Genomic DNA, 27,904 nt, shown 5'->3' on the forward strand with positions numbered 1-27,904 from the left:
GTGGCCGAAGTGCAGCCAATCAGCGAGCACGGCGGCGGCGAGCGCAGCTCCCCTCAACCCCACCCCCCAAGGAGGTGGCATAGCCGGCGCCAGACGGCGGGAGGGCGCGTGAGTTCCCAGCGCACTGCGGGCTCCAGCTACCACCTGCCCGCGCCGCAGGCACTAGCCCTCGGGCCCTCGCAGCTCCTGCCTTCGCTCGCTGCAGCCCCCTTCTCCAGCCCCGGCCAGCGGCGCTGGCGAGATGGTTTGCGGCGGCTTCACCTGCTCCAAGAACTGCCTGTGCGCCCTCAACCTGCTCTACACGGTGAGTAGCTGCCGCCTCTCCCGGCCCAGCGCCAGCCGTGGGGGGGCCCGAGTGAGTGTAACGCCCCCGCTCGCAGGAGGAGGGAGAGCAGCTCCCTGCTGGTCAGGCTGCCGCCTGCGGCTGCCACAGCCTCGCCGTCTGCAGCAGGAGAGGCTGGGGCCTCGCGCCGGTTCTTCTGCCTCCCCGTTAGCCAGGGCACCGCCGGAGCCAGCTTGGATCTACAGCGAAAGGGCTCCGCTGTCTCCCCCGAGGAGCCTCCAGGGATCAGCAGCTGCTCCTGCCTGTGCAGCACCTGCAGGCAGAGCGGAAAGATCGGCCAGGGAGTTAAAGGACCAACAGCTGCTGGGGTCTCGCTCGGTGTCCGGCTTGCTCCCGGTCTCCCTGAAGGGGGAAGTCAGCCTTGAATCTTCTAAGAGACAGACAGGATTGTTTGACCGCGCATCAGGCTTGTATAGGGATGGTGCAGAGATCTGTGTGTTCCTGGGGTTAGGGGGAGCGGAGGAGCTGAGAGAGGCTCACATGCCCATGCCTATGCCAGTCTTGTGAATCAATAGAGTCTCCAGGGTTCAGTAGAATTAGTCTGATTTCAATTGCTAACTAACACAACTGTTTTAAAAACCATCCTGTCATAGTGGTGTCTTGTAAACTGGAGCAAAGTGTCTTGTTTCAGATCAAAATCCACCTTCCTCTCCTTGAGACTGGTGCTTATAGTGTTTAGTTAGTAACTGCTGACCAGTGCACTTTAAGCTCTGGAAGGTGGTTCTCCCCCCCCCCCCCCTGCCCCCAACTTCCACCTACTAAATTATCTTGTGTCACCTATACCTATTACCTTTAGTTTCTCATTATTATGTTATAAAACAAGGCAGACCAAGAAAATGAGAAAAGAGCACTGCAAAGCTTGAATGTTGTTTGGTTAAAGTTGAGAATAAATGTGCTCACTCCTTTTTTACTTAGAAAGATCTCCGTAGCCAGTCAAGGAACGAGGAAGGCTCCTTTTTTATATTTTTGCCTCAGTACGTAGTAAGGTGCTAAAAGAGGTCTCTTTGACATGACAACATATAAAACTTATATATTTAGGCTCTGTAAAATCTTTTATCTAGGCTGCACATATGAGCAAGTTCATTCAATAGTCGCTTGTAAACCGGGGGAATATTAAAGAGCCTCCAGCTATTGTAGCAATAGGGGGCTTAGAAATGCCTATAATGTTTTCATAAGTCATTTTCCTTTTTTAAAATGAGTAATGTTTCAAAGAGTTGTTGCCTAGGGTACTGGCAGTTTGGGGAGGGGGAGGAGAAGGTGTAAATTATTTTATTCTTTTACTGGATTTAAAAGTTGTGCATGCAAATGACTGACTCGATGCTGTGCTCAAATTAAAAAACAACCCTCTAATTTTATCTCCACCTTCCCCTAAGCAGCTATTTCCAATATATAAAAGAAAACAAAATTTGCAACGATATTTTCATTATAAGGCTTTTTGGTGCCGAAACAGGGAGAAGTGTAGTGAGATGATATAACTGTTTCCTTTCACGGGTCTCCTGAAAATCTAAATTTAATTGTTATAGCGTGCATTTAATATTTTTGGTTACTTTAACAAACATTTGACAATAATGTACACAAAAGTCAGATCAGCCTGGAAATCACTTTTGGAATCATCTGTAGTTCTGCATACTTACTACCTCCAGAAAGTTGCATCTTGTTCTCTAGAATCTCTCAGCTTTAATTTGACAAACAAAAGTAAGTTTCTAGCTGTTACAGACATGAAGAAAATCTCAAATATGTCAGAGTGTAAACTGATGCAAAGATGTTTATCAGTCCAACATTGTTAACTGTACATTCGTCATGTAAGAGAAGAAAGAGAATTGCAGGTCTGTACCATGTACTGAGTGACATTTCATTTTGATGTCAGATCTGATTAGAAAAATCTACAGTTCATATACTGGTTTGCTGGTAATTGAGCTCACATTTATCTACAGAGGGTATGTAAAACTGTCTTATACTTTAGTATTACTTTGAAATTATGTCATGCTTTGCATACAGCTCTATATTTCTATAACACTGCTTGTCATGCTGTTGGATTATGGTAACTACAGCTGCTGTAATTACTGGATTAATACCACCTCCTTTCTTTGTTTTTCAAAAGTGTTCCCTTTCCCCGTCTCCCAATATAACCTGAAAATAAAATTTGCTCTGGATTTCATAAAAGATTTTGGATGAGGACAGAAATTCTCATATTGGGAAGACAACCGTTTGCCAGCCTGGCTGTTAGCAAAGCATTAGCCAAGTGGGAGGTGGACATACATCATGGGAAATATCTTCCAAAGCTAGCGAATCTGTCCCTTTTTCCTTCTTCAAGGATTCCCTCTGTATACGATATCCTAGTGTAGCCGAGAAGAGCCACCATATCAGTTTCTTTGCCACCCTTCCCTTACCATTGACACAGTGGGTTTTCCCAGGGTAAAGAGGGGCAGGGCTGGGTGTACCTGTTTCCCAGTGATTTCTTGCTGTTTCAGTGGCTTCTTGGAGTCATGTGCAATCAGGCATAAGTTAGAGCAACCAGAGGACTTCTCTAACTCTGTGCCAGGATGGGACAAGTTCTTATTGGGTAATGGGTTAGTGCATAGTCTGTAGGAGAACAGAGCAGCAAATTTCCATTTGAGTTAATATGAAAATGAATTTTGCAACCTGTGATGTAGATAAGCAGCTGCTAAGTGACCACACTACTTGTTGTTAATGGGTTTTTAATAAAAAGTTTGGGAATGCAGTGCCAAGATAGTAAGGAGAAGTTTGTGCAGTAACTGCTTGTACTGAGCTGGCCTACCTCATCTCTTTGATATTCATAGATATTCTGTTTTCCCATATCTAACACCTTCTCTACCCAAGGTAACTTCTTGAAGGTAGCTTTTTGAGATAGACTCAGTTTTTATGTCTATACAAAATGATTATACAGAAGCTTCTTCTAAATATTTAATACATATTCTTGTTAACCTAAACTAAATCACGTTGATCCATTGCATGGCTCTTGTCACCAGTTTCTTTGTGCATATTTTATAGTGCATAACATTGGCTACAGAGAGCCTAGGAATATTTCTTAGATTCATGTGATAAAAACTTGGAAATTTACTTGGCTTTGCCATACATCAATCTATTACAAAGTTTATGTCAATTCCACTTCTTATTTAATTGTCAAATACTGGTATGGAGCCAGGCAACATCCAGTGTTTATGGTTCCATATCAATAGCCATTTTATTTATATATGTATGTATGTAACTTGGCGTCCCACAGTCACGTGGGAATCACGATGAGGAGGCAAGGAAGACAGCAACATCCAAGTATCATCAAAGGATAAGACAGGTCCTGAAGAGCCAGCTCAGTGGGAAAAACAAGATCCACGCCATTAACAGATACCCTGCCGGTATAGTGAGCTGGCCAAAGGAGGACATGGAGGCTGCCGATGTGAAGAGCCGGAAGCTCCTCACAATGCATGGAGGTTTCCACCCGAAGTCCAACACCCAGAGACTGTATACCAGCCGGAAAGAAGGGGGGCTGGGCTTGGTGAGCGTCAAAGCCACTGTCCTGGACGAAACCCGAAGCATCCAGGAGTACATCAGTAAGATGGCCCCCAAAGATGAGCTGCTGAGAGAATGCCTGAGGCAGCAGCAGACATGGGAGGAAGACCAAGCAGAAGAAGTGCCATGACAAGACAAGATCCTGCATGGGATGTACCATCAACAGATAGCTGAGGTGGCTGACATTGGGAAATCCTACCAGTGGCTGGAAAGGGCTGGACTAAAAGACAGCACTGAGGCACTGATCATAGCGGCACTGGAACAGGCACTGAGCACCAGATCCATTGAAGCAGGGGTCTACCACACTAGAGAGGACCCAAGGTGCAGACTGTGCAGAGAGGCCTCAGAGGCAGTCCAACACATAGTGGCAGGATGTAAGATGCAGGCAGGAACAGCATACACTGAACGGCACAACAGAGTGGCTGGCATTGTGTACAGGAACATCTGCACAGCGTATGGGCTAGACCCTCCCAAGACCAGATGGGAAATTCCACAGAAGGTTGTGGAGAATAGCAGGGCTAAGATTCTGTGGGACTTCCAGATTCAGACGGACAAGCAGGTACTGGCCAATCAACCAGACATCGTGGTAATAGATAAGGACCAGAAGACAGCGATGGTGATAGATATAGCAGTGCCAAGTGACAGTAACGTCAGGAAGAAGGAATATGAGAAGCTGGAGAAGTACCAGGGTCTGAAAGAGGAATTAGAGAGGATGTGGAAAGTGAAGGCCAAAGTGGTCTCAGTGGTGGTAGGAGCACTCGGGGCTGTGACTCCTAAGCTGGGTGAGTGGCTCCAACAGATCCCAGGAACAACATCAGAGCTCTCTGTCCAGAAGAGTGCAGTGCTAGGAACAGCTAAGATACTGCGCAGAACCCTCAAACTCCCAGGCCTCTGGTAGAGGACCCGAGTTTGAGGAAGACACATACCACCTATAGGGGTGAGAGGGGGGTGGTTGTTGTATAATATATAAAATAGCTCATGCAAATAGCATAGCACGGTGTCTGTATTTAGCTATAGAGACCAGAACATGAGATCAGACTTGATTTTGTGGTAGGTAGGTTGCTCAAGCAGGTAAAAAGTTAATCTCCATTGGCTTCTTGTTTTTGTTTTTAAGTGAAATCCGTAGTAAACTGCTAGTGGTAAACGCACTACGACTGTACTGCTGATGGTATAGGTTCCACTGACTCCACATACAGCTCTGGGAAAGCATGAGGAGCTGTGGCAAGAACTGTGGAGTTATTAGCACTTACCAGAAGCCTGCACTCCCTGTTTTATCTCTTCGATTGGAAATCCTCCATAATTTCCATACCAATCATGGTTTTGGCTATATAGGCAACCCAGCCAGAATTGTCTTTCTCGAGGAATCTCCAAACACTTGGAGACCTCAGAATTTGGCTTTGGTTTAACAGATGGATGTAGGTTTGTGATGGTTTGCTTGCCTGTTGCTGCTATATATTCTTCTGCACTTTGTGTGGCACTTTACTTTTGATGAGAGTTTTTTGAAGAGAAGATCTGGTTGAGTCACAAAAGGTAACTTTAGTTGTAACCAAGCAGTTATTTGGTTGGCTAATAAACTTAAGGTCAAAATTTCAAAAGGGTTCACTAATTTTGTGTGCCTCAATATTTGGGAGTGGAGCATAAGACGCACCTGGGCCAGACTTCTGCCATACTATCCACCTCCTTTATGATGATATAAAGAGGGAGGAAACAGGTCTCTGAGAAATATCGTCAGTGTAAGGAAGTGATTGGTGTGTAGCTGCCAGCACAGCTACAGGGGGAAAATCAAGAGTAGGTGAGAAGAGGGAGGGGCATGGAGTGCACTATAGTCTGGCTCTTCTGAACCAGTATAATTTAGAGCAGCCCTTTGGCTGGCCCCTAGCAAGGGCCAGAATATAGGAGGCACAAAGGTGGCTTAAAGATGCCTTTATGCTACCCCACCCTCTCATTCCTGCTGTGGAAAAGAACGTGAGGACTGAGTCCTCAGTTCTGAAAATATGGTACCACGTGTCTCAAGTTGGCCACAGAAAACCAACAAAGATGAAAATACAGGCACCTAGATTTTCTAACAGTTGCAAAAATGAATGGTTCTCTAACACCTGTATACTAAACATCAGAGACATTTTTGTTCCAATTCCTCTATAAAGGAGATATTATTTCAGTTAAAAGCAGCAAACCCATTTTGCTCTGAACTAGCAAGTATTATGCATAAGTAAGCTGGACTGTCATGCCAGTGGCAGAACTGGCTTTTCTGACTTGCAGTGTTTCTATCTCCTTTCACATATATTGCCTGTGTCACGTCACAAGGTTGTTTAGTAACTAGACTTTGATCACTCCTTTAAACAAGTGACCTACAGGTGAAATTTCCTGTTACCAATCCCCATGAGTCAACCAGTCCTTTCATTATAGCTGCTTCAGTGCACACACAAACTTTAATGGAGAGAGGTTTTCTCCAATATCATAGCTAAAGTCAGTATTACAAGTGGGCTACTATGTAAATGAGATGGGAGGCTGCTCAATACCCCAAACACCTATGGTGCCAGTAGTGTGCCAGGTGTGTTGTGACTTTGGGGTCCTCTGACCTACAGCATGTGCCTCCAAGTGTAGGATGTGCCCCCCTATGAGGGTATGGTGGGGTTTTTGGGGGGCACAGTGGGTTCAGGGCAGCCCCCATGGGGGAAGAGCACCACCCAGCCCCTCCTCACCCTGAGCTCTGCTTTGGCACTGCCCCCAGCTGCAGCCTTGGCTCAGTGCAGCTCTGCACTCAGCTGGGAGCCAGACTGCAACACCGCTTATTCCCCCCGGGCCTGAGGCTGGGGGCAGGGCTGGTCCAGGAGTGGAGCCACACATGGCCCCGGCTGCCAGCCCCCACTGCAGCCCAGTTGCGACTCCCAGGGCCGGCTTTAGGAAGTGCGGGGCCCAATTCAAACATGGTTAGCGGGGCCCCAGCAGAGATGACTTTAAAAAAAATAAATAAATAAACCCGCTTTCATTTCTTAGCAACTGATTCCCTTTAAAAAGTTCTGATTTAAGGGATGTGCCACAGTATGTATTTTTTGTACCAATAGGGTTACCGTACATCTGTATTTTCCCCAGATGGGAATTTAAGAACCAAAAAGCCTGACATGTCTGGGAAAATATGGATGTATGTTAACCCTACCTAAAGTTCTTCTTTAAAAAGATGGGCCTGAACTAGAAATGAGCTCCGTTTCACATGTATGGGTCGTCCCCCACACTCCCTTGGGGTGTGCTAGGGTAACCAGATGTCCCGATTTTATAGGGACAGTCCCAATTTTGGGGTCTTTTTCTTATATAGGATCCTATTATGCCCCACCCCCTGTTTCAATTTCTCACACTTGCTGTCTAGTCACCCTAGGGTGTGCACATGTGTAGGGCCCAGCTGCTTCCTGCCCCCCCTCCCCCATTGAAGCAGGTGTGCAGGGTTACTGCCTTGGGAACTGCAGGGCACCAGTGGACATGGGGCTGGCTGGAGGCAGGGCAGGGGCTGACTGGAGGTAGGATCTGGCTGCAGGCAGGTCAAGGGGTGTGGGGCTGACTGGAGACGCGTGTGTGGGGTGGGCTGGCTGGCTTCAGGCAGGTCCACAGGGGGTGCAGCATGGGTTGGCAGGGCTGGAAACAGGCGTGTAGGACTGGCTGGCTTCAGGCAGGGGTTTGCTGGAGACAAGGCAGGGGGTGCGGGGCTGGCTGCAGGCAGGGGCTAGCTGCAGGCAGTGCAGGGGGCGCGGGGGCAGGGGATACAGCCCACCCTGTATGGTGAGTGCCCCTCCCTCCCACACCAGGGTGGTGGCAGCAGCAGCAGCAGCAGGGGCTCGGAGGCTATTTAAAGGGCTCGGGGCTCCCTGCTTTCACTACCCTGTAAATAGCCATGGGAGCCCTGGGGAAGCGACGGGGTTCCGGCGACTATTGAAAGGACCAGGGCAGCAGAAGCAGCTGGAGCCCCAGCCCTTTAAATAGCCCCTGGAGCCCCCTGCTATCCCAGGGCTCTGGGGGCTATTTAAAGGGCGCATGACTCCCGTTCTTCTACTGTCCTGACCCTTTAAATAGCCAGGGGAGCCATGAGGAAGTGGCGGGAGCCCTGGACTTTTTAAATAGCCCCCAGAGCCCCGCAGCCCTACCCCAGGGCTCCAGCAGCGAGGCTTTGGTGGCAATGTAAAGGGCCTGGGGCTCCAGCCCCTGCTGGGAGCCCCATGTCCTTTAAATTGCCCCCTAGGAAAGCCAGGCCACCCCGGTACAGCGCACTGGCTCTTGCCAGTACGCCGTACTGGGGCTTGGGCATGGGGCCCTCTTAGGGGCGGGGCCCGATTCAGGGGAATTGGTTGAATTGGCCTAAAGCCGACCCTAGCAACTCCGATCCTGCCCCTGGCTGCGACTTGGTCCCTGGCCCCGCTCCCAGCCTCAGCCACATCTCCCCTCTTCTCCCCCCACCCCCAGCTGCTCCCAGCTCTGGGGGGTGGGGGTTGTGGACAGGGGTAAGAGGTGGGCGCTGGTATAGGCGCGTCAGCAGGTAGCGCTCACCCTGGTGGGTCCCAATAGCCACTCAGACACATGGCTAAGGGAAAAGGCATTTAGCTAGGACTGTCAGGAAAAAGAGATAGCAGATATCTTTGGTACAGAGGCTTAAGAAGTTACAGTTCGAAGTGAGCAAAGGTGGTTCTTGTTTGGCTCTTGTTTGATATTTAGAGACTTATGCAAAGTGTGTCCTTACCTTTTTAAACTTTTCATTCATTCTTTATGAAAATCAGTACAAAACAAGTTCCCTACCTCCTCCAGAAAAAGGCCTTGAGAGATGCGGGGCTGTTTGCCAATGTTGTTCAGAGTATTCCTCAACTAGTTTTATTCTAAGACTAGTTCAGTAAAATGAAAAATCCAGGCCACCAGATTAATTAAACAGCACTACATCCCCATGTCGATGCTGTTGTTCAGAGTTAAAGTGGCCTTAATTTGACTTCTCTTAATTCACCTTGGAAGTGAATTCAACTAAACTGAATGAAGGCCACTTTAATTTGAATGAGAGTGTTCATACAAGAGTTTAATGTAGTTTAACTAATCCATTTCAAATTCACACCTTAATTAGCTTGGATTATTTTTCCTGTATGTCCACCTGTAGACAAGCCCTTAGTGACATAGTGGATTTTTATATATGTCACATCATATTTTGGGGCCTGGGATTTTTTTTTTTTTTTTTGAACTTCCATAGTGGGACTTTTGAATATCCCAGTAGGTGCTTAAATACCTTTAAAAATGGCCCTGGGTAACTACATTGGAACTGAGGCTGGGTTAGAAGTCTTTTGTTTGCGGTTGAAGAGAAGGCACAAAGGTGTCTTCCTGTAAATTTGTTTAACTGGAAATTGAAAGCCACATGTAGTCCTCAGATTGCATTTATGTGATTAGTAAAATCAAATAGTTGTACTAGGCAAAACATTTACAGCTGCACTTAATTACAGAACTCAATTACTTTTGGCAAGGCCAGAAGTGAGGCCTCTTTCCCCCCCCCCTTTTTTTTTCTTTGCATCTGCTTTCATAGTTTGTTTAGGGCTCTGATTATTTGTAGTCTGCTTCCCCCCTTCATATTCCACCCTCGATCTAACTATCCTGGAGTTTTTCCTGGCTCCAACACTTTTCTTTGTGTTACAGTGAAAACAGGAAAGGCTGGACCTTCCTGCTCATAAAACAATATTTCTAATAAACTGGCTGAACCACAATCTGCATTTTCAGAACATCATCCTTTGAAAGGAAAGAGACTGCTTACTCAGAGCATTTTGAATTTGTTGTGATTATTAGAGTAGTTTTTGCTTCATAGTAAAGCTGATTTCCCAAAGGAACATTCCACGAGGACAAGACTCCTGACTGTTTTGTTTTGCTGTCTGCAGTATTTGACATGCGGCATATTTGCATTTGATCTCTGTAAATGTGTATTGTCCTAACATCAACAATTCAGAAAATGTTGAAGATTAACACTGGTGTAGTGCCGGTTGGATTATATGTCTAGGAAGTAGGATATTTTTTCCAACCTGTTCACATAGCAACGGAGCCAAGTATATCCTGTTTCTTTAAATAGACCTTGCATTTCTCACAAGGTATTTGGAACTCTAATTTATTTCTCAATTTGTGGTATAAAGCTGTTAATCCTTGTTTCAGATGCATGTTCAACTCTATTTTAATCCCCATTGTTATATTGGTGTCTCTGGTATGAGACATTGGACTTAAACTGGGGATGGAGTGTGTTGGAACAAACCTCACTTTCACAATATTGAAAGGTAAATGTACACTTTAAGTTATGAACAAGAGAACTTTCTACAGGAGCTCATTTTTAAATTGTTAACCTCATATTTTGGACTTGTGTATTTTAGTGATGAGAGGGGAGAGATGTATCATCTTTTAATGGCAGGAAACATTAGTGCTTAGTACTAGCAATCTAGACCATATTTTTTCTTTTACATACTAATTGTCTCTTCTTCCCCCCCCCCACCCCCCAATAGCTGGTCAGCCTGCTTCTGATTGGAATTGCAGCATGGGGTATAGGCTTTGGCCTTATTTCTAGTTTCCGAGTAGTTGGCGTGGCAGTTGCAGTGGGCATCTTTCTGTTCCTAATCGCTCTGGTTGGATTGGTCGGTGCAGTCAAACACCATCAAGTGTTACTCTTCTTTGTATCCTTTGTCCGGGAATTTACAAACACAAGTTGTGGTGGGGAGGGGGGGTGAGGGGGGTTTGTGTGTGTGTGTTTGTATTTGTGGATCAGAACCCCGTTGTGCTAGATGCTATACAAACACTGAACAAAAAGGTGTCCCAACACTCCTTCCCAATTTATGTGCCACAAAATTAGTTCTCCATAATGCTCCCCTTCATCTACTGTAGATTTTTCTTTTCTTTTTTTTAAACCTCTTGCTTCCTTTTTATTTGTATGATGAAAATGTTACTTCTGTCAAGGGCTCATCTACATCACATCTATAACAGTCGCAGGAGACATTTACTGCATGTTTGTCCCCTGACCTAATTACAGCATAGTTCTAACTCTAGATTAAAGTAAACTCAACTGTGTTGTAATGGAGTCAGATGACAGCCCTGGTGTAACAGGTTTCCCTGAATTTATTATAGGGAAACTTTGACATTTCTCAAGCACCAATTGGATTTTTAAAAGCAGCAAAGAATCCTGTGGCACCTTATAGACTAACAGACGTTTTGGAGCATGAGCTTTCGTGTTAGTCTGGATTTACAGATCCAGACTAACACGGCTACCCTCTGATAATTGGATTTTTGGATCTCTATGAAGCAGATGACACTTATTTAATTCAGCATCCTTTTGTTTTCATTTACATATCATCCTTTGTCAGCCCAAATTAGAATTGAGCATGTGAGATACTTTCTTGGGGTGCCCAGCACTGAGAGTCTCCTTGTTATCCTCCTGCCTCAGCGAGAGGAAAACTTGCTGGTGCTTAACTGGGTGTCAGTTCCCTAACACCACTAACCACAATCTCCACAGGGCTCTGTTTTTCAGGTTAACAATAAGAGTATCCAAGCCCCCTAGAAACATCCCCCTGCAGCATCTAGCCCCTCTAACTGGACATCCACAGAAATTACCAGATTTGCTGTCCCCAAAGTAACACTATAGAACTGTTTGTCTGATACAGTTCAGGAGCAGGTCCTTGATAACATCACATCACTGAGATATATTTATAGTTAAAACAATCTTAAGTTTATTATCAAAAGCCACGACCCAAGACAGTGAGTGAGACTGACAAATGGAAACAGAAATGGTTTACATATATAACAAAAAGTATAACACAATCCTTAGAGTCAAACCTTAACTTTAAAAAGCTAAAATCCTTGTTTAAACCAGCAATCTCCCAGCATCACCAATCAACATGACTAGTATCTCACTGTTCTTTTTGGCACTTCAGTGAAGGATAAAAAACGTGTCCTCTTGCTGCTTTGTTACACCCCCAAATCTACGGTTTTTGTCTATAGAGTCGGGATGAAACACTAGGTTTATTCCCTAGTGTGCTGGTTCCATGGTGCTTTCACATCTTTGTGTTGATGTTGTGTGCCAACCGACTTCCATTGTGTTGTCTTACGATGCTTACTTACCATGCAGACAGGTGAAGCTACATCTTTGTCTGATAAAACCTGTTTGTCAGACCTACATGGGTCACAGATTCTAAAATATAATTTCAGTACATAGATACATCCTAAATATCACCCACCCATACATCTCATAATGATTAAGATGATCAGTAGGACATACGCTTTTATTAGATACTTCACTTGATCCTCTTTAGATATATATGATGAAAGCAGTGTAGTGGGTGCAGTGAGTTTGTCCGCCCTGATAGCAGTTGCTGTTACAGATCAGTGAACCCTTTGTCAGATGGCACCAAGAGGGGTCACAGCATGGACTTTGTCTAATGCTGTTGACAATGTGCCGTGTTGACGCTATGTAAGTAGTTTATGGTGATTCCCTCCATGGTTAAATCTTGATAATAGTATTTAGCTTTCGTTTTGGCAGGGGCGGGTAAAGATTCATCAACTCCAACTTTATTTTTCCTTAATGGACTGCACCCAAAAATCAAAGAGAAACTTTTAATTTTGCTAATACAGTAGTTCAGTTTCCAGAAGTATACAAATCTGTCAATGAGCATCAGAAAACTAATCACAAATTTTCAAAATTTGCCTCTTCAATATTTAAAAATAAGGGTTTTTCCTTTCAGAATGATGCATTTTAAAAAACAGATTTAAGAAAACAAGAGATGTAAGATCCTATATTGTAATAGTATCTCTCCTGTGTAAGTTTTTTGTGCAGGTTCAGGTTACTTTCTATAATAAGGTGAGACTCTGAGTCATGGAAGGAAAAAGAATGTTTGAACAAAGGGTGCTGCCTACTCACTAAGACTGCCTGGAAAATTAACTGCTTTGTGCACAGGAAATCTGTCATTTAAATCCTTACTAACTTTGAGTCTGGGATTAGCAATGGGAATATGGAACTTCCCACTTCTAGGTCAGCTGTCTGATGAAAATTATTGCAAACAGTCCTCTGCATCACAAAAAATATTGCTGATCTAAATTTGCAACCTTGTTAACAAGGTCAGCAGATAAATGTTCTCTGGGGCAGGGACTTTTTTTCTTCATTTTATCTGTAAAGCACCTAGCATGACTGGGTCCTGATCCATTAGTCAGGTTCCTGGGTGTTGCTATAATACAAATAAATAGATTAAATAGGCATTAAAAGGCAAGTAGACATGCCCTGTTTCGGCTAGATATTTTTCCATTCTGTCCAATACATTGCAGCAGAGTTATGGCTTGCTATTTTCTCTCCAAACATACCTTTTTGTCAATTGTGAATATTTTTTCTTTAGACAACCTCTAGGAGCCTCTCCTGTAGTACACAGAAGGCCATAGGTTATAGCAGGGTGGATTTGATTTACATCAATTTGATTTAAATCATGATTTAAAACACTAGTCAGGAAGACTCAATTTAATCATGGTTTTCTACATAAAAGTGCATTCTTGTTGGTTGTTATAACCTTAATACATATTCTTCACAACTCATAGATAGATGTAGGTTTCCGTTTTAGAAGGTACACACTATACATTTTTAAAGTGATTTATTTTGAAAACTTCTCAGATTAGTTTTACAGCTGTAGCAGAAAATGAATGATTGTTTTGGTTATTTCATTTACCAAATTGAAGCAGATAGTTCACCTCTCAATGACTTCAGAAATATCTCCAATTCAACAAGTTAATCATTAATATTTGGAGGATTTTCTTGCCATGCTGTATTAGGAGGAGAACATCACCAGACAGATATTTGAACTGTTTTATTTAACTAAAACAACAACATTAAGTATTCTGGATTTTTTTTTCTTCAACAGCAAACATGTAATATTTTAACAAAACAAGCATATGTCCCTCGCTTCTCACTTTTATCTCCAGACTTCTTCTTGTCCAGATCTATTCTGCTCACAACCGTCTTCTAGTCATTGAACTTTCTGAAACTTTGCACTTTTAGAGAGAGGTAAGGGATTGACTCTGTGTACACAAATTTGCAGAGGGACAATAGAGTTGAGGTCTGTTATTTCTCACCTCTTTTTTTTTTTTTTTCTTTCAAAACATTTTTACTGTTAACAAGCATGTTACCTGAGGGGAGAGACCTCCACAGTTTGAGAAGCGCTAAACTAAGCTTCTTCTTCGAGTGATTGCTCATATCCATTCCAGTTAGGTGTACGCGCCGCGCGTGCACATTCGTCGGAAAACTTTTACCCTAGCAACTCAGTGGGCCGGCAGGTCGTCCCCTAGAGTGGCGCCACCATGGCGCTCCATATATACTCCTGCCGGCCCACCCGCTCCTCAGTTCCTTCTTACCGCCCGTGTCGGTCGTTGGAACAGTGGAGCGCGGCTTAGCTGACCTCCACTTCCCTAGCTACTCGTTTTCTCGTATATAATTATGCAGTTAGAACCCTTTTATATATATATTTGTATGGTTATACGTGTTTTCTTTGCTAACATGGTTAGTTTAGTTAGCGGGGTTCAGGAAGTAGCCCCTTCCATGAGCCCAGTGCCGGAGCCATGCATGGCTCACCGGGTTTTAAAAGGGGCCCGGCCTGCCAGAAGCCGCGGCCGAAGAGAGATCTACATGACTCCTGTTTGAAGTGCCTCAGGGAATCACACTTGACAGATAAGTGCCCCATTTGCAAGGCTTTTAAGCCGAGAACAAAAAGGTGCGGGACTTTCACTTACCCCTCCACCTTGGGCGCCGAGCGATGTTCAAGCGGCGGGCAGAAGCGCCTCCTCGGCACCGGACCCCGCCGGTACTACCAAGGCCTTTCGGCACCGACCGTCGCCGGCACCGATGTCGACTCGGCACCGCTCCCTTCCGAGGTTGAGAGAGCCTACGATTCCTGCTGGTGCCTGGCGGCTCCCCGGCACGCGCCGTGGTTGAGCCCCCTGCTCCCGCTGCTTCCGTGCCACCTGCATCGCAGCCAGAGAGCTCGCCTAAGTTGCGTTACCCGGCACCGACACCTGCAGAGGCACCGATGACTTCGGCTCCGTCGATTCCAGTCCCCCAGGACCACGGAATCCGGTGCCTGGCAGCTCCCCGGCTCGCGCCGTGGTAGAGCTTACTGCTCCTGCTGCTTCTGTGCCAACTGCACCACAGCTAGAGAGCTCGTCTAAGATGGCTCACCCGGCACCGACGACGTCGGCACCGTCGATCCCGGTCCCACAAGGGCCGTAGAATCCGGTGCCTGACGGCTCCCCGTCGCGCGCCGTGGTTGAGCTACTGCTCCTGCTGCTTCCGTGCCAGCGGCACCGCAGCCAGAGAGCTCGTCTAAGTCGGATCGCCCGGCGCCGACACCTGCTACGGCACCGATGACGTCGTCACCGTCGATCCCGGTCCCACAAGGGCCGTAGAATCCGGTGCCTGACGGCTCCCCGGCACGCGCCGTGGTTGAGCTACTGCTCCTGCTGCTTCCGTGCCAACGGCACCGCAGCCAGAGAGCTCGTCTACGTCGGATCGCCCGGCACCGACACCTGCTGCGGCACCGATGACGTCGGCACCGTCGATCCCCGGTCCCGCAAGGGCCGTAGAATCCGGTGCCTGACGGCTCCCCGGCACGCGCCGTGGTCAAGCTAATGCTCCGGCTGCTTCCGTGCCAACGGCACCGCAGCCAGAGGGCTAGTCTAAGTCGGATCGCCCGGCACCGACACCTGCTGCGGCACCGATGACGTCGGCACCGTCGATCCCGGTCCCGCAAGGGCCGTAGAATCCGGTGCCTGACGGCTCCCCGGCACGCGCCGTGGTTGAGCTCCTGCTCTGGCTGCTTCCATGCCAATGGCACCGCAGCCAGAGGGCTAGTCTAAGTCGGATTGCCCGGCACCGACGCCTCTGAGGCACCAACAACATCGGCACCGTCAATTCCAGTCCCACAAGGGCTATCGAATCCGGTGCCCGACGGCTCCCCGGCACGTGCCGTGGTTGAGCGTATTACTCCCGCTGCTTCAGTGCTGACGGCACCGCAGCCAGACAGCTTATCTAACTCGGATCGCCCGGCACCGACACCTACCGAAGCTCTGATGACCTCGGTACCGTGGATCCCGGTCCCACGAGGGCCGTCGAATCCGGTGCCTGACAGCTCCCCAGTACGCACTGTGGTTGAGCCTGCTGTTCCCTTCACGCCGGAGATGTTACCAACGGCGAGGGCTCTCAGTGCCATGACAGAGTCAGTGCTGCCTGACCCGGGCACCGCCGGTACGGGTAATACAGTCTCTTCAGGTGACTGTCCCCTGTCAGCACAGCAGAGCGGCACCGTTCATGATCACGGTCCCGCAGACACTCCAAGTCCTGTCGGCACGCCGGACACCACTGGCAGTCCCGGTGCTGTTTTCCTCGGTACTGGTCACACTCGCTGCACCGGTCGGTATCCCGTTCGCCGACCCGCTATCGGCACCGTTCCGACCTCTGGCACCGGGGCAGGTACCTTGACTCCTGTAGCCCTTCTCCGAGCCTCGAGATCTCGGTCGACCTCCCGACACCGTTCTGGTTGCGGGTCTGGATCTCGTTCCAGGTACCGATACGCCTCCCGATGCCGGTCCCCGGTGCCGAGTTGGGCAAGGTCCGAGTGAGTCAGAGACTCTGCCTGTGCCTTCTTTTAGTACCTCCATGGCCGTCCGGACACGCATCCGTGTCATCCCATATGCGCAGATTTTATGCTCAGGACCACGATCCTGATATGATGGCCAGCGGGCGCCAGCCCCGAAGCAGAAAGAGGCTTGGCGAATGAACAGGCTTGGCCGCCAGGTGTACTCTGCAGGGGCCCTGCAGCTCGGGGTAGCAAAGCAACAAGCCTTGCTTAGCTGCGATAATTATAGCACCTGAGTGAAGGAGTTTCTCCCTTAAAACTTCCACCTGGAGTTCGCTGCCGTCTTGGAGGACGGGGGGAAAGAAGGTTCCCAGAGCGTCCCTCCAGGCCTCGTTGGACGCAGCAGACTCTGCGGCCGGCACTCTGGCCTTGAGTGTCGCCGTGAGGTGCATTTCATGGCTTCAGGTTTTAAACCTCCGGCCGGAGCTGCGGTATGCCATTCAGGATTTACCCTTTGTTGGTAAAGGCATCTTCGCGGCAGAGACAGCCCCAGACTGCGAAGTCTGGTGGGCAATAGGGTCCTAATGCGTCTCAGCATGTATACGCCAGCGACAAAACGCAGGCCTTTCTGGCCCCAGCCGCCATACTCTGTGCCTAGCCAGAGGCAGAACTCTGGCAAACGGCAGGGCCAAGGTGGTCGCAGACGAACGTCAGGACCCCTAAAGAGCCAAAGTCAAGGTCCCTCGCAATTACCACTGGGACCAAAGACGGACCTTCCAAGGTTCACCTGAGGGCGGTGTACCAGTCACAGGACGGGATCCCGATCCCGCTTTCTCCTGGCATGGCCCCAGTTACTTTCAGATCGCTGGGTCATGCGCACGATGGAGCATAGGTACCACCTTTAATTTGCTCCAGCCCTGTCCCACTTCAGCGGACGAAAGGGGTAAGGGGTTTTACCCCCGTTATGCCCTAGTCCCCCACTCGAGCACAGGTCTCAGACCTTCTTGGTCCTACACGGACTCAACCGGGTTAGGATAAGGTTGGAGTTCTGCATGGTATCCCTGGGAATCATTATTCCATCCTTGCCTCCTGGGGGCTACTGTGCCGCCCTGGATATGAAGCACGCGTACTTTCGCAATGCCATCTTCCCTCCGCACGGGAGATGCCTCCGCTCTATAGCCGACTGTCAATACTCCTGGTTTACGGCCATAGTCGCCGCCTACCGTCGCTGATGTCGGATATGCGTTTTTCCGTATCTGGACGATTCGCTTATCCACGGAGACTCTGAGACACAAACCACTCAGCGCGTGGGCATCGCCACGGTCTTATTCACAGGTCAAGGCCTGCTGTTTATTATAGAGCAATCCACTCTGGTCCCCACGCAGAGGTTGGGCTCCCTAGGGGCTATCCTGGTCTCCTACCTAGCCGGAGCCTGCTTATCGCAACTGAGATTTTAGGCGATGGCAACAATCATCTGAGGTCTGAAGGCTTTCCCAACGACCTCAGCTCGTTCTTGTCTCAGTCTCCTGCGTCCATGGTTGCCCGCAAGTTTGTAACCAAACACGCCAAGCTCCGCCTCCGTCCTCTCCAAGTCCGGCTCACTGCCCCTGACGGCGAACGCCTCATCTCTCTGCTCGAGTGTTCATAGTCACCTCTGAGCTTAAGGCCTTTGGTCTTCTAGGGAGCTGGCATTCCTCCTCAATGCCCCAAAAATTGAGAGTAGTCCGCCTGGCATGCCAGGGGTTCCAGCGGCAGCTGCAGGCCGTTGTATCTCGGTGTTTACAGCCAACACAACGACCAGGTGCTTCATAAGTATTCAGGGGGGACATAGTCCTCCTCCCCCCTTTTTTTGTCAGGAGGCCATCCATTTCCGGGTCTTTGGCATGGCCCACTCGATGGAGCTGGCGACGTCCTTTCTCCCAGGCGTTTGGAACGTCCTAACTCTTTGCCTCAGCAGGTCTTTCCTGCCTTACGAGTGATCACTCTGCCCGATGTGAGGCGTCCCGCTTTCCGGAAGTGGAGATGTTTCCTCACACAGACCTGTTCGCTCACCGCGAGAGCAGGAAATGCCAGGTGTTCTGCTCCTTCCAAGATCTCTCCTCGGAATCGATCTTGGACGCATTCCTGATGCCGTGGAAAGGCCAACTGCATTATGCCTTCCCACTGTTCCCACTGGTTCATTAGGTCCTGCTCAAACTGCGCAGGGGCAGAGCGTGCATCTCATCATGATCACTCCAGAATGGTCCAGGCAGCGCTGACATACCACGTTACTCGGCCTGTCAGCCCAGACCTCATCACTCAGGGCAACGACAGGCTTCGTCACTCGGACCTGCAGCCTCTTCGCCTCACGGTGGCTGCTGCGTACCTGAGTCGGGGTGACAGGCAGCCTTCCACCTGGTCAACGTACCGGGCCAGGTGGAAGCGTTTCTTTTACAGCTGCAATACGCTCGATCTTGCTCCTGCTGAGGTCTCGATCCCCTCTGTTTGGCCTGCCTCTGGCCTTCAGCGGCAGGACCTGGCGGTATCAGCGCTGAGGATACACTCAGCAGCCATCTCTACCTTCCAGCAGGCTGAGATGGACGTTCAGTGTTCTCACGCTCTATGGGTTCGAGGTCCCTCAAGGGCTTGGAGCGCTTGCACCCTCGGGTGCGCCGCCCAGCCCCGCCCTGGGACCTCAACCTAGTCTTGGCCAGACGGGTCTCTGAGATCAGAGCTCTTACGGGGGTTCCGCCGTACACTAGGTTTCACAATGACAAGGTGCAGTTATGACCGCACCCGGCTTTCCTCCCTAAGGTGTTTTGGCCTTTCATGTTACCCACAGCTCAACGCAATGGGCGCAACCGTTGCACTCCTTGAACATCTGTGGAGTGCTCGCATTTTATTGTGCTGACAGAACCATTTCCTAAGGTGCCCCAGCTCTGTCCCGGTAGCGGGCCAAAGGGAGGGCTTGCTTGTTTTCCTCTCAGAGGATCTCCTCTGGGGTGATGGCGAACATCCCCACTTGTTATGATTTGGCTCATATTTCCCCAAGCCACATCACCGTGCATTCTACCAGGGCTCAGGCTTCATCTGCCGCCTTGCTGGCTTGTGTTTCTACCCACGAGATCTGTCGCGAAGCTCCATTGGTCCTCGGTCCATACCTTTGCTTCGCAGTATGCCCTGATTTAGCAGTCAAGAGAGGCTGTAGCCTCTGGCTCAGCAGTTTTATTCTGCCACATTTCACTCCGACCCCACCGCCTTTGTAAGGCTTGGGATTCACCTAACTGGAATGGATATGAGCAATCACTCGAAGAAAAGATGGTTACTCACCTTTGTAACTGTTGTTCTTCGAGATGTGTTGCTCATATCCATTCCACACCCGCCCTCCTTCCCCACTGTCGGAGTAGCCGGCAAGAAGGAACTGAGGAGCGGGTGGGCCGGCAGGAGTATATATGGAGCGCCATGGTGGCGCCACTCTAGGGGGCGACCTGCCGGCCCACTGAGTTGCTAGGGTAAAAGTTTTCCGACGAATGTGCACGCGCGGCGCGTACACCTAACTGGAATGGATATGAGCAACACATCTCGAAGAACAACAGTTACAAAGGTGAGTAACCGTCTTATCTCTGACAGTATCTTCTTGACTGAGCACTGAGTCCCAATGAGTAGATAGGAAGATTAACTTAAATAATCTATACAGAAGCCTGTGGAACCCCATAAGATTGGGTCCCTAATCCATGATTTATTGGAACTCGTTTACAAGATTTTTCTTAAACATTGCATGAATATATTGTGTCATACTATAGAATTAGAACTTATAGTCCCTATTCCACGGGATCTTTAAAATCATGTGACCTTGTAGAAAACAAATACAAAGCATTGCAAATTTTTTCTTTTAAACTTATATCATAAAGCATTGTCTGGTTGAGCTCTTACTTATTACTTACTTATACATTCCAAAAGATGACCAAGGCCTCCCATTTAGATGCTCAATAGTTTTTATATTCTTAAGCACCATTTATGTACATACACTGCTACCTCGATATAACACCATCCGATATAACACAAATTTGGATATAATGGGGTAAAGCAGTGCTCCGGGGGGGAGGGGCTGGGCACTCCGGTGGATCAATGCATGTTGAATATAACACGGTTTCACCTATAATGCAGTAAGAATTTTGGGCTCCCGAGGACAGTGTTATATCGAGGCAGAGGTGTACTTGACTCTGCATGTAACTGTTAAGCATATGCTTTGCTTACCTAAAATTCCTTTTAAAATTTAACCTTAACTGTTTTTCTTCAGTACATGATTATTCTCTTGCTAGTGTTCATTGTCCAATTTTCAGTCTCCTGTGCTTGTTTGGCATTGAACAAAGATCAGCAGGTAAGAAATTTCTTCTTAAATTTTCAGTTGAACAAAAATGTTGTGTTGTAGATAGTTTTGAGCTATGTATTGCTGCCTAGACAACTTGATCAAACTGTAGCATGCATAGTATATTGATTTGTATATATCTATAAAGGATGATGGGGACCTTCTTCACATGCTTTATTAAGCTAAGGACTGCTGCAAAATCAGTGCTCAGTGTCAGGTTCCTAGGAGGCAATTTATGCAGTTTATATTATGACTCTAGTACTTTTAGACTTCCTGGTTACATTTCTGTTCTCAAGTATGTCAGTTATGTGATATGAAATTCAGCAACTTGAAGCAAGCTGAACTAATATGCACTGATCTAAACTGAATATAAAGCAAAGGAGACTAATACTGAATTACTTATGTGTATAAAAACATTTCTATATAATAAAATGAATAATCCCAAAGCTATGGCTATTATAGGTATATTCAGTCCAATCCGTTAAGCATGTAAACCCTATTGGATTTAAGGTGTATTTCCTTCCTCTATCCACAAAAGTCAGATAATTGACCCCCTGCTTAGTGACTGTCTAGTAGTACACTTGCATATGGAACCAGCCCCATCCTCTGGGCACACAGTGTGCCTCTAAGAGCCAGTCTCTTTTTTTGTTTAAGTTTATACCCTGCTTGAAATGCTAGACTTGACAAATCTGTGCCATTTATTGAAGTTACTTCCTTTATTCAACTTCATTTCTATAGCCCAGCTTTGTAACCTAGTGAGGTTTACACAGTGGATAAGATGTTATCAAGCATAGTTTGTGCAGGAGCTACTGATGACAGTGATCACACACCTCAATGTGGGGGAAAAAAACCCAGGGACAGCTGTCATGGGATAAAGGGGGGTATGTGGCAGGGCTTTGGTTGATGGCTGTGTGTGAGGTAAAAGTAGGAAAGTTGCTCCCTTTGTTCTCTTCCTCACCTTTGCCACCCACCCTTTCTGAAAGCTTTTCATCTTCAATTCATTGATTTGAAGGCCAGAAGGGACCATTGTGATCCTCTAGTTTGACCTCCTGTATAGCACAGGCCATAAACTTCCCCAAAATAATTCCTAGAGCATCTCTTTTTAGAAAAACATCCAGCTGTGATTTAAAAATTGTCAGTGATGGAGACTCCACCGCAACCCTTGGTAAATTTGTTCCAAAGATTAATTACTCACACTGTTAAAAATGTATCTTATTTCTAGTCTGAATTTGTGTAGCTTCAACTTCCAGCTGTTGGATTATGTTTATACCTTTGTCTGCTAGATTGAAGAGACCATTATTACATATTTGTTCTCCATGTGAGTACCTATTGACACCCCTTAGCCTTCTCTTTGTTAGACTCAAGAAGCTCAATCTATTTAGCTTATCACAATAAGGCATGTTTTCTAATCCTTTAATCATTCTCGTGGCTCTTCTCTGAACCCTCTCTAATTTGTCAACATCCTTCTTGAATTGTGGGCACCAGAACTGGACACAGTATTCCAGCAGCAGTCACACCAGTGCCAAATATAGAGGTAAAGTAACCTGTTTGAGGTTTCCCCCAAATGCATCCCAAGATCATATTAGCACTCTTGGCCACAGCATCACACTGAGAGCTCATGTTCAGCTTCTCTACCACAACCCCCAAATCTCTTTCAGAGTCACAGTTTCCCAAGATAGTCCCTCATCCTGGCCTACGTTGTTTGTTCCCAGATATATACATTTACATTTAGCCATATTAAAATGGATATTTTTTGCTTGTGCCCAGTTTGCCAAGTGATCTAGATCATTCTGAATCAATAATCTATCCTTGTCCTTTTTTACCACTGGCCCAATTTTAGTGTCATCTGAAAACTTTATCAGTGATGATTTTTGTGTTCCAGGTAATTGATAAAACTGTTAAGTAGTGTAGGATCAAGAACGGATCCATGCAGGACACCACTAGAAACAAGCCCACTTGAAGACAATTCCCTTTTCACAGTTATATTTTGAGACCTCTGTTAGAACCTATGAAATTGATTAAAAACAGGCTATGTTAATCAAAATGTCAGGTCTAAGTATATTACATCAACACTATAACCTTTATCCAAATTTGTAATATCAAAAACAGATATCAAATTAGTTTGACAGGATCTATTTGCCAGAAACACATGTTGATTAGCATTAATTTTATTAATAAAGAACTAAAGGAAAATAATAGAGTCCTGTATCAGCCACTCCATTATCTTGCCTGGGATACTTTAATTTAAGGCTGACATACTTTAATTACCTTGGTCATACTGTTTAGCCTCCTTTAAAATTGGCAAAACATTAGCTTTCTTCCAGTTTTCTGGAACTTCCCTAGGGCCAACTCTGTGCTACTGAGTGGCTTGCTGCTGTAATTGCTACAGCTTCTGGCTAACTTCCTGCTATGGAGGAACAAGAGTATCCGTGCTAGGTCCCAGCTCCAGCAAACTTGCCCATTAAATTTACTGTGTTTTACTCTACATTGGATTTTATGAAACAGCTTCAGTCAGTGCCTCTTAACCTTTAGCATTAGTATCTGACACAATTCAATCACTCAGCAGCAGGGAGTGACTAAGGGCATGGTAACTAGATGATCAGCCACACACAGCGTTGGTCGCAGTAAAACCAGTGTTTCACTAAAATCTTGTTAATGAGAGATCTGAACATAAGAATGGCCATATTGGGTCAGACCAACCAGATCTAGCACAGTATCCTGTCTTCTGACAGTGGCCAATGCCAGGTGCCCAGAGGGAATGAACAGAACAGATAATCAAGTGATCCATCCCCTGTCGCCCATTCCCAGCTTCTGGCAAACAGAGGCTAGGGACACCATCCCTGCCCATGCTGGCTAATAGGCATTGATGGACCTATCCTCCACAAACTTATCTAGTTCTTTTTTGAACCCTGTTATAATCTTGGCCTGCACAACATCCTCTGGCAAGACATTCCACAGGTTGACTATGCATTGTGTGAAAAAATACTTCCTTTTGTTTTAAACCTGCTGCCTATTAAAATTCACCTTGCCACTTGGCTGGTGATACAACTGTAGATCTGAAAAAGAGTGGAGGTAATCCATTAGGACTGTGAACCTTATATACTGGATATTTTTCTTGCTTTAGCTATTTGGGCTATTTGTACATTATATTCATGATATTTGTATATTGCTTGTTTTAGACTGTGTAAATATATCAGGGTGGGGGCTGCGTCTGTGGGTATCGTGTATTATGTGGATACCAATAAAATACAAAAAACAAGGGTAGCATTTATTAAATGATGTATATGTTAACTTGTCTTGTAGAGCCAACTTCTAGAGGTTGGATGGAACAACACAAAGAGTGCTAGAAAAGATATTGAGAGGAATCTAAACTGTTGTGGTTTCAGAGACTTCAATTCAAGTGAAACCTGCTCTGCTGTAAGTAGATTACTGAGTTATAACTTTTGTTACTTTCACTCATTCTTTTCTAGAGAAGTGTGCAACTATATTGCCATTGCTTGGCAGCTTAAGTATATCCTCACATTTACAGGAATACTGTATAGTTTGAAAAATCATTATCGAATACACAAGACAGAAATTTGTATCAATTCATTTTATGGTACTTTTGTACTCAAGCACTTTGAGATCTTCTGATTAAAAAGCATGACATAGGAGTCAAGTATTATTTACAGTCCAATTTATTAAAAATGCCAGTCTTGGACAAAACTAAGCCATCTAAAGACTAGGTGCCTCTGGCTAGCTTTCCATGTTTATCAAAAATGTAGCACAATCTAAAAGTTGTAATTTCTTCTGTTACAGGCTTGTGTTAAAGATAACTCGTGTTCCCCATGTGCATCTATAATAGAAGAATATTCAGGAATGGTACTGAGATTTGTAGGTGGCATAGGACTCTTCTTCAGTTTCACTGAGGTGAGTGCATGTTAACATAATTGTTTTTCCAAAAAAAAAGTCCAGTGTATTAGGAATTTTACTACAGAAATTTCTAACACTATTATTCAATATCCATTTAACTTTTCTGACTAGCAACTCAAGCAGAGTGGATAGCGAACAGACACTGTCAAGAGGCAGGCTTGTAGATACTCAGCTCTGGTCTCTAATCTTTAGTACATATGGTAGCCATACCTTTCAGGTTACATTGTTAATACTGTAGGTAAATGGATAAGCAATAATTGTAGATATCGGTGTAGTCATAGGGAAGTATGTGCCAACACCACAGACATTATATATGGAGGTTTTTTTCCTTGCGAGAGGATTCATTCTAGCAACAAGATATGTCCTCCCACTAGTAACAAAGGGACTTGTGGGGTTTTCTTGTGATTTAAGTGTCAGTGCAAGCATGTCCTGAACTTGCATTTGTAAATCGTATGTATCATGACACTATGGAAAATATTCTGTTCTTTAAACCAGATGCCTGGGGCCGGCGGGAGATAAAAGCCCTGCTAAGTGTCTGTCTTCTTCTTTTGCAGATTTTGGGAGTTTGGCTGACTTATAGATACAGGAACCAAAAAGATTCTCGTGCAAACCCTAGTGCATTTCTTTGATTGGAAAATTTCTCAAGGACTGAATCTTTTTTTTTTTTTTCTTTTTCTTTTTCTTTCCAGTTAAAATATGAATTCTCTAACAATTGGCTCTTCTGCACGTTAAGGATCTGAAAGAAAATGATTTTCCTACATGGAGATGTTTGTACTTGTTATCTTTAGTTTCCCATCTTCACCTCTGCGTTCTCTATCTCGAAATAGATATATCTATTCTGTAGCTGAACAGAATCTGAACGGTTCTGAGATGGTTAAATAACTGTCAGATCACAACAATTCCTGACGTCTACTGTTTCAAGTTAGTTTTATTGCCTTTCTTAGTGTTTGTTAGTTAAACCCCAACCAAACCACAAAAAAATACAACCAACATATATTCTGACGTTACCACTTTCTTGTGTGGTTTTTATTGTTCTTTTACAAAAAACCACATACAGATGCATCATTTTAATTAAAAAAGCATGTTGGATGCTGGTAGGGTGAAATACAGTAAATTTGTCTTTTCTATTGAATCACTGTTTCCCATTCTGCTATGTGGGTTAAAAAATAATATAGAGAACATCTGAAATATTTAAACTTATCAACCCTTTATTTTGTTTCTTTTCTTTAGATAAATTCAAGATGCCATTTTAGATCATGGATATAAACATATGTTAAATGACTTCTATAGGCTTTAGTTCTGACATCTTTAGAATTGCATTTAAAGAGAATAAAAACTTTTTTTATATTTGTATCTAAGCAATTGAGAATAATAATGAATGAGGAAAACCATGAAAATTAACCTATTGATACTAATTTTAAAAGTACTTTAAAAAATAAAAACTCTCTTGATAGATGAATGAACCTGGTACTAAGACAATATTAGAACTGTTATTGATCCATTTTGTTAGTGTAACAAATTTTGATTTGATGTCCAAAGATTTCTTAAAACTATTTTTACAGTTAGTTTAAATTCATTGTTGTAATAACTTATAAAAGTGTGATACTGACATTCATTGTCAAACCTGACCCACCTTCATCCTTCAGTATCTATTTAAAATACTTGATTTGAAATGTAATTGTAAAAATATCATTGTCATTTTTGGTAGTTTAAAAATAATAAAAAAAAGTGCTTGTACAGGAATGCTCTCTAAAACTTCAGAAGAAATCACTGGCCTTGACCAAGTTGTTCATATGCTAAAATAGATACACTGTCTGACACCGTGCACTAGCTGAGCAGAAGACTTAATCTTTGAGTTGTATGATGTGTTTTTTTAGCATGCAGTCTTTTGTCTGAATTATGATTAAATGTCATGTCTTCAGTGAAGGATTTCAATATAGCTGCCCCTCTTGGCTGAAATTCCTCCTCTTCTCCTTGTATGACACTCCATATGAAAAACTGGGACGATGCACAGAATCAATATTTAGGAGAGCAGCTACAGAAGAGCGCAGGCAGCACAGGTTGGAGAGTATGAGGAAACAAGCATAATGTATGTTGGGGTGGGATTTTGAAGGGCCTTCACTGAATAGGAGATAACTGAACTTAGGGTAGTGAGCAGGTGCTCAGGTACAGAGGTGATAAGACCCATATAGGCATCCGTATGCTCAGTTTTTTCTAAACAGATTGCATGAGGATATCTAGGTAGAGATTTGAGATGGGACAGAAGGGAGAAGCATTAAGAACTTCATGTACAGAGCTGCAGAGAAGAAGTTATTTGCAGTACACAAGTTTTTTACTCATTCTACAAAACCCAGCACTGTGCTACATATACTTGAGTGCAGTCTGACATTTTATCTGTTAGCTCAGGTGCGGGGGTATGTGTTCATACTTGAAGGCAAACCTCTCTTTTTACAGAGCACTCCAGTAAGAAGGTGGAAACAAGTGGCTTTGGGAGTCCTCTATTATGCAAAAGCAGCATTATAAGTTAATAAGATACTGTCAAGAAGTGCTTATAATCTAAGGGTCAGTTTACACTAGGAAAATGGTTGGCAGCAAAGCCCTCTTTCAGTTGGTCCTAAACTGTTTTTTGGCTTAGCTACAGCAGTAGCACAACCATTTTTAATACCACTTCAGAGGGGAGTCAGCTGATGGCTGTTTTTCAACAACAGGTTAATTTCCTTATGTAGCTGGAATCCATATTTTAGGGAAAACATAGCTAGTAATAAATGAGGGGAATGCTGGGAATGTGAAGGTTACAATAAAAGTATGTAGTTGCTCCCATTTGTGATTGGTTTTTTTACAGTTCTTTCTTCATGGTAGTGCTTTAAGTAATGTTGCTTGCTCTTAGGTGTATTCTTCCATAAAACCATGTAATGTTGGTTTCCTGAGAGACTAGCAATTTGCCAAATCATGAGACTTTATCACAAGACTTGCAATATTTGGTGGTGGTTTATTTTTTGTGTGGGTTTTTATTGAAGCTCCTATAATTACAAGAGAATCCCTTCATCATTATATAAAAAAGTTTCTATCTCGGGGGGGGGGGGGGTGGAGGAAAATCTGAAAACTAGGGCTATCAAAAATAAATTAATGATTAATTGTACTGTTAAACAATAGAATACCACTTAAATATTTTGGATGTTTTCT

At 45.3% G+C, this 27,904-nt stretch overlaps 1 protein-coding gene across 1 annotated transcript; it reads left to right on the forward strand.

Moving 5' to 3' along the window:
- Nucleotides 1–93: 93 nt before the first annotated feature.
- On the forward strand, nucleotides 94–27,904 carry TSPAN13 (tetraspanin 13). Its single transcript, XM_030550708.1, has 6 exons — nucleotides 94–304; nucleotides 10,369–10,536; nucleotides 20,741–20,821; nucleotides 24,113–24,226; nucleotides 24,608–24,718; nucleotides 25,276–27,904. Exons 1-6 carry the CDS (start codon nucleotides 242–244, stop codon nucleotides 25,348–25,350), a joined length of 612 nt encoding a protein of 203 aa, XP_030406568.1. The 5' UTR covers nucleotides 94–241; the 3' UTR covers nucleotides 25,351–27,904.

This window comes from Gopherus evgoodei, chromosome 2 (assembly GCF_007399415.2).
Source record: "Gopherus evgoodei ecotype Sinaloan lineage chromosome 2, rGopEvg1_v1.p, whole genome shotgun sequence".
NCBI classification, from domain to species: Eukaryota; Metazoa; Chordata; order Testudines; family Testudinidae; genus Gopherus; species Gopherus evgoodei.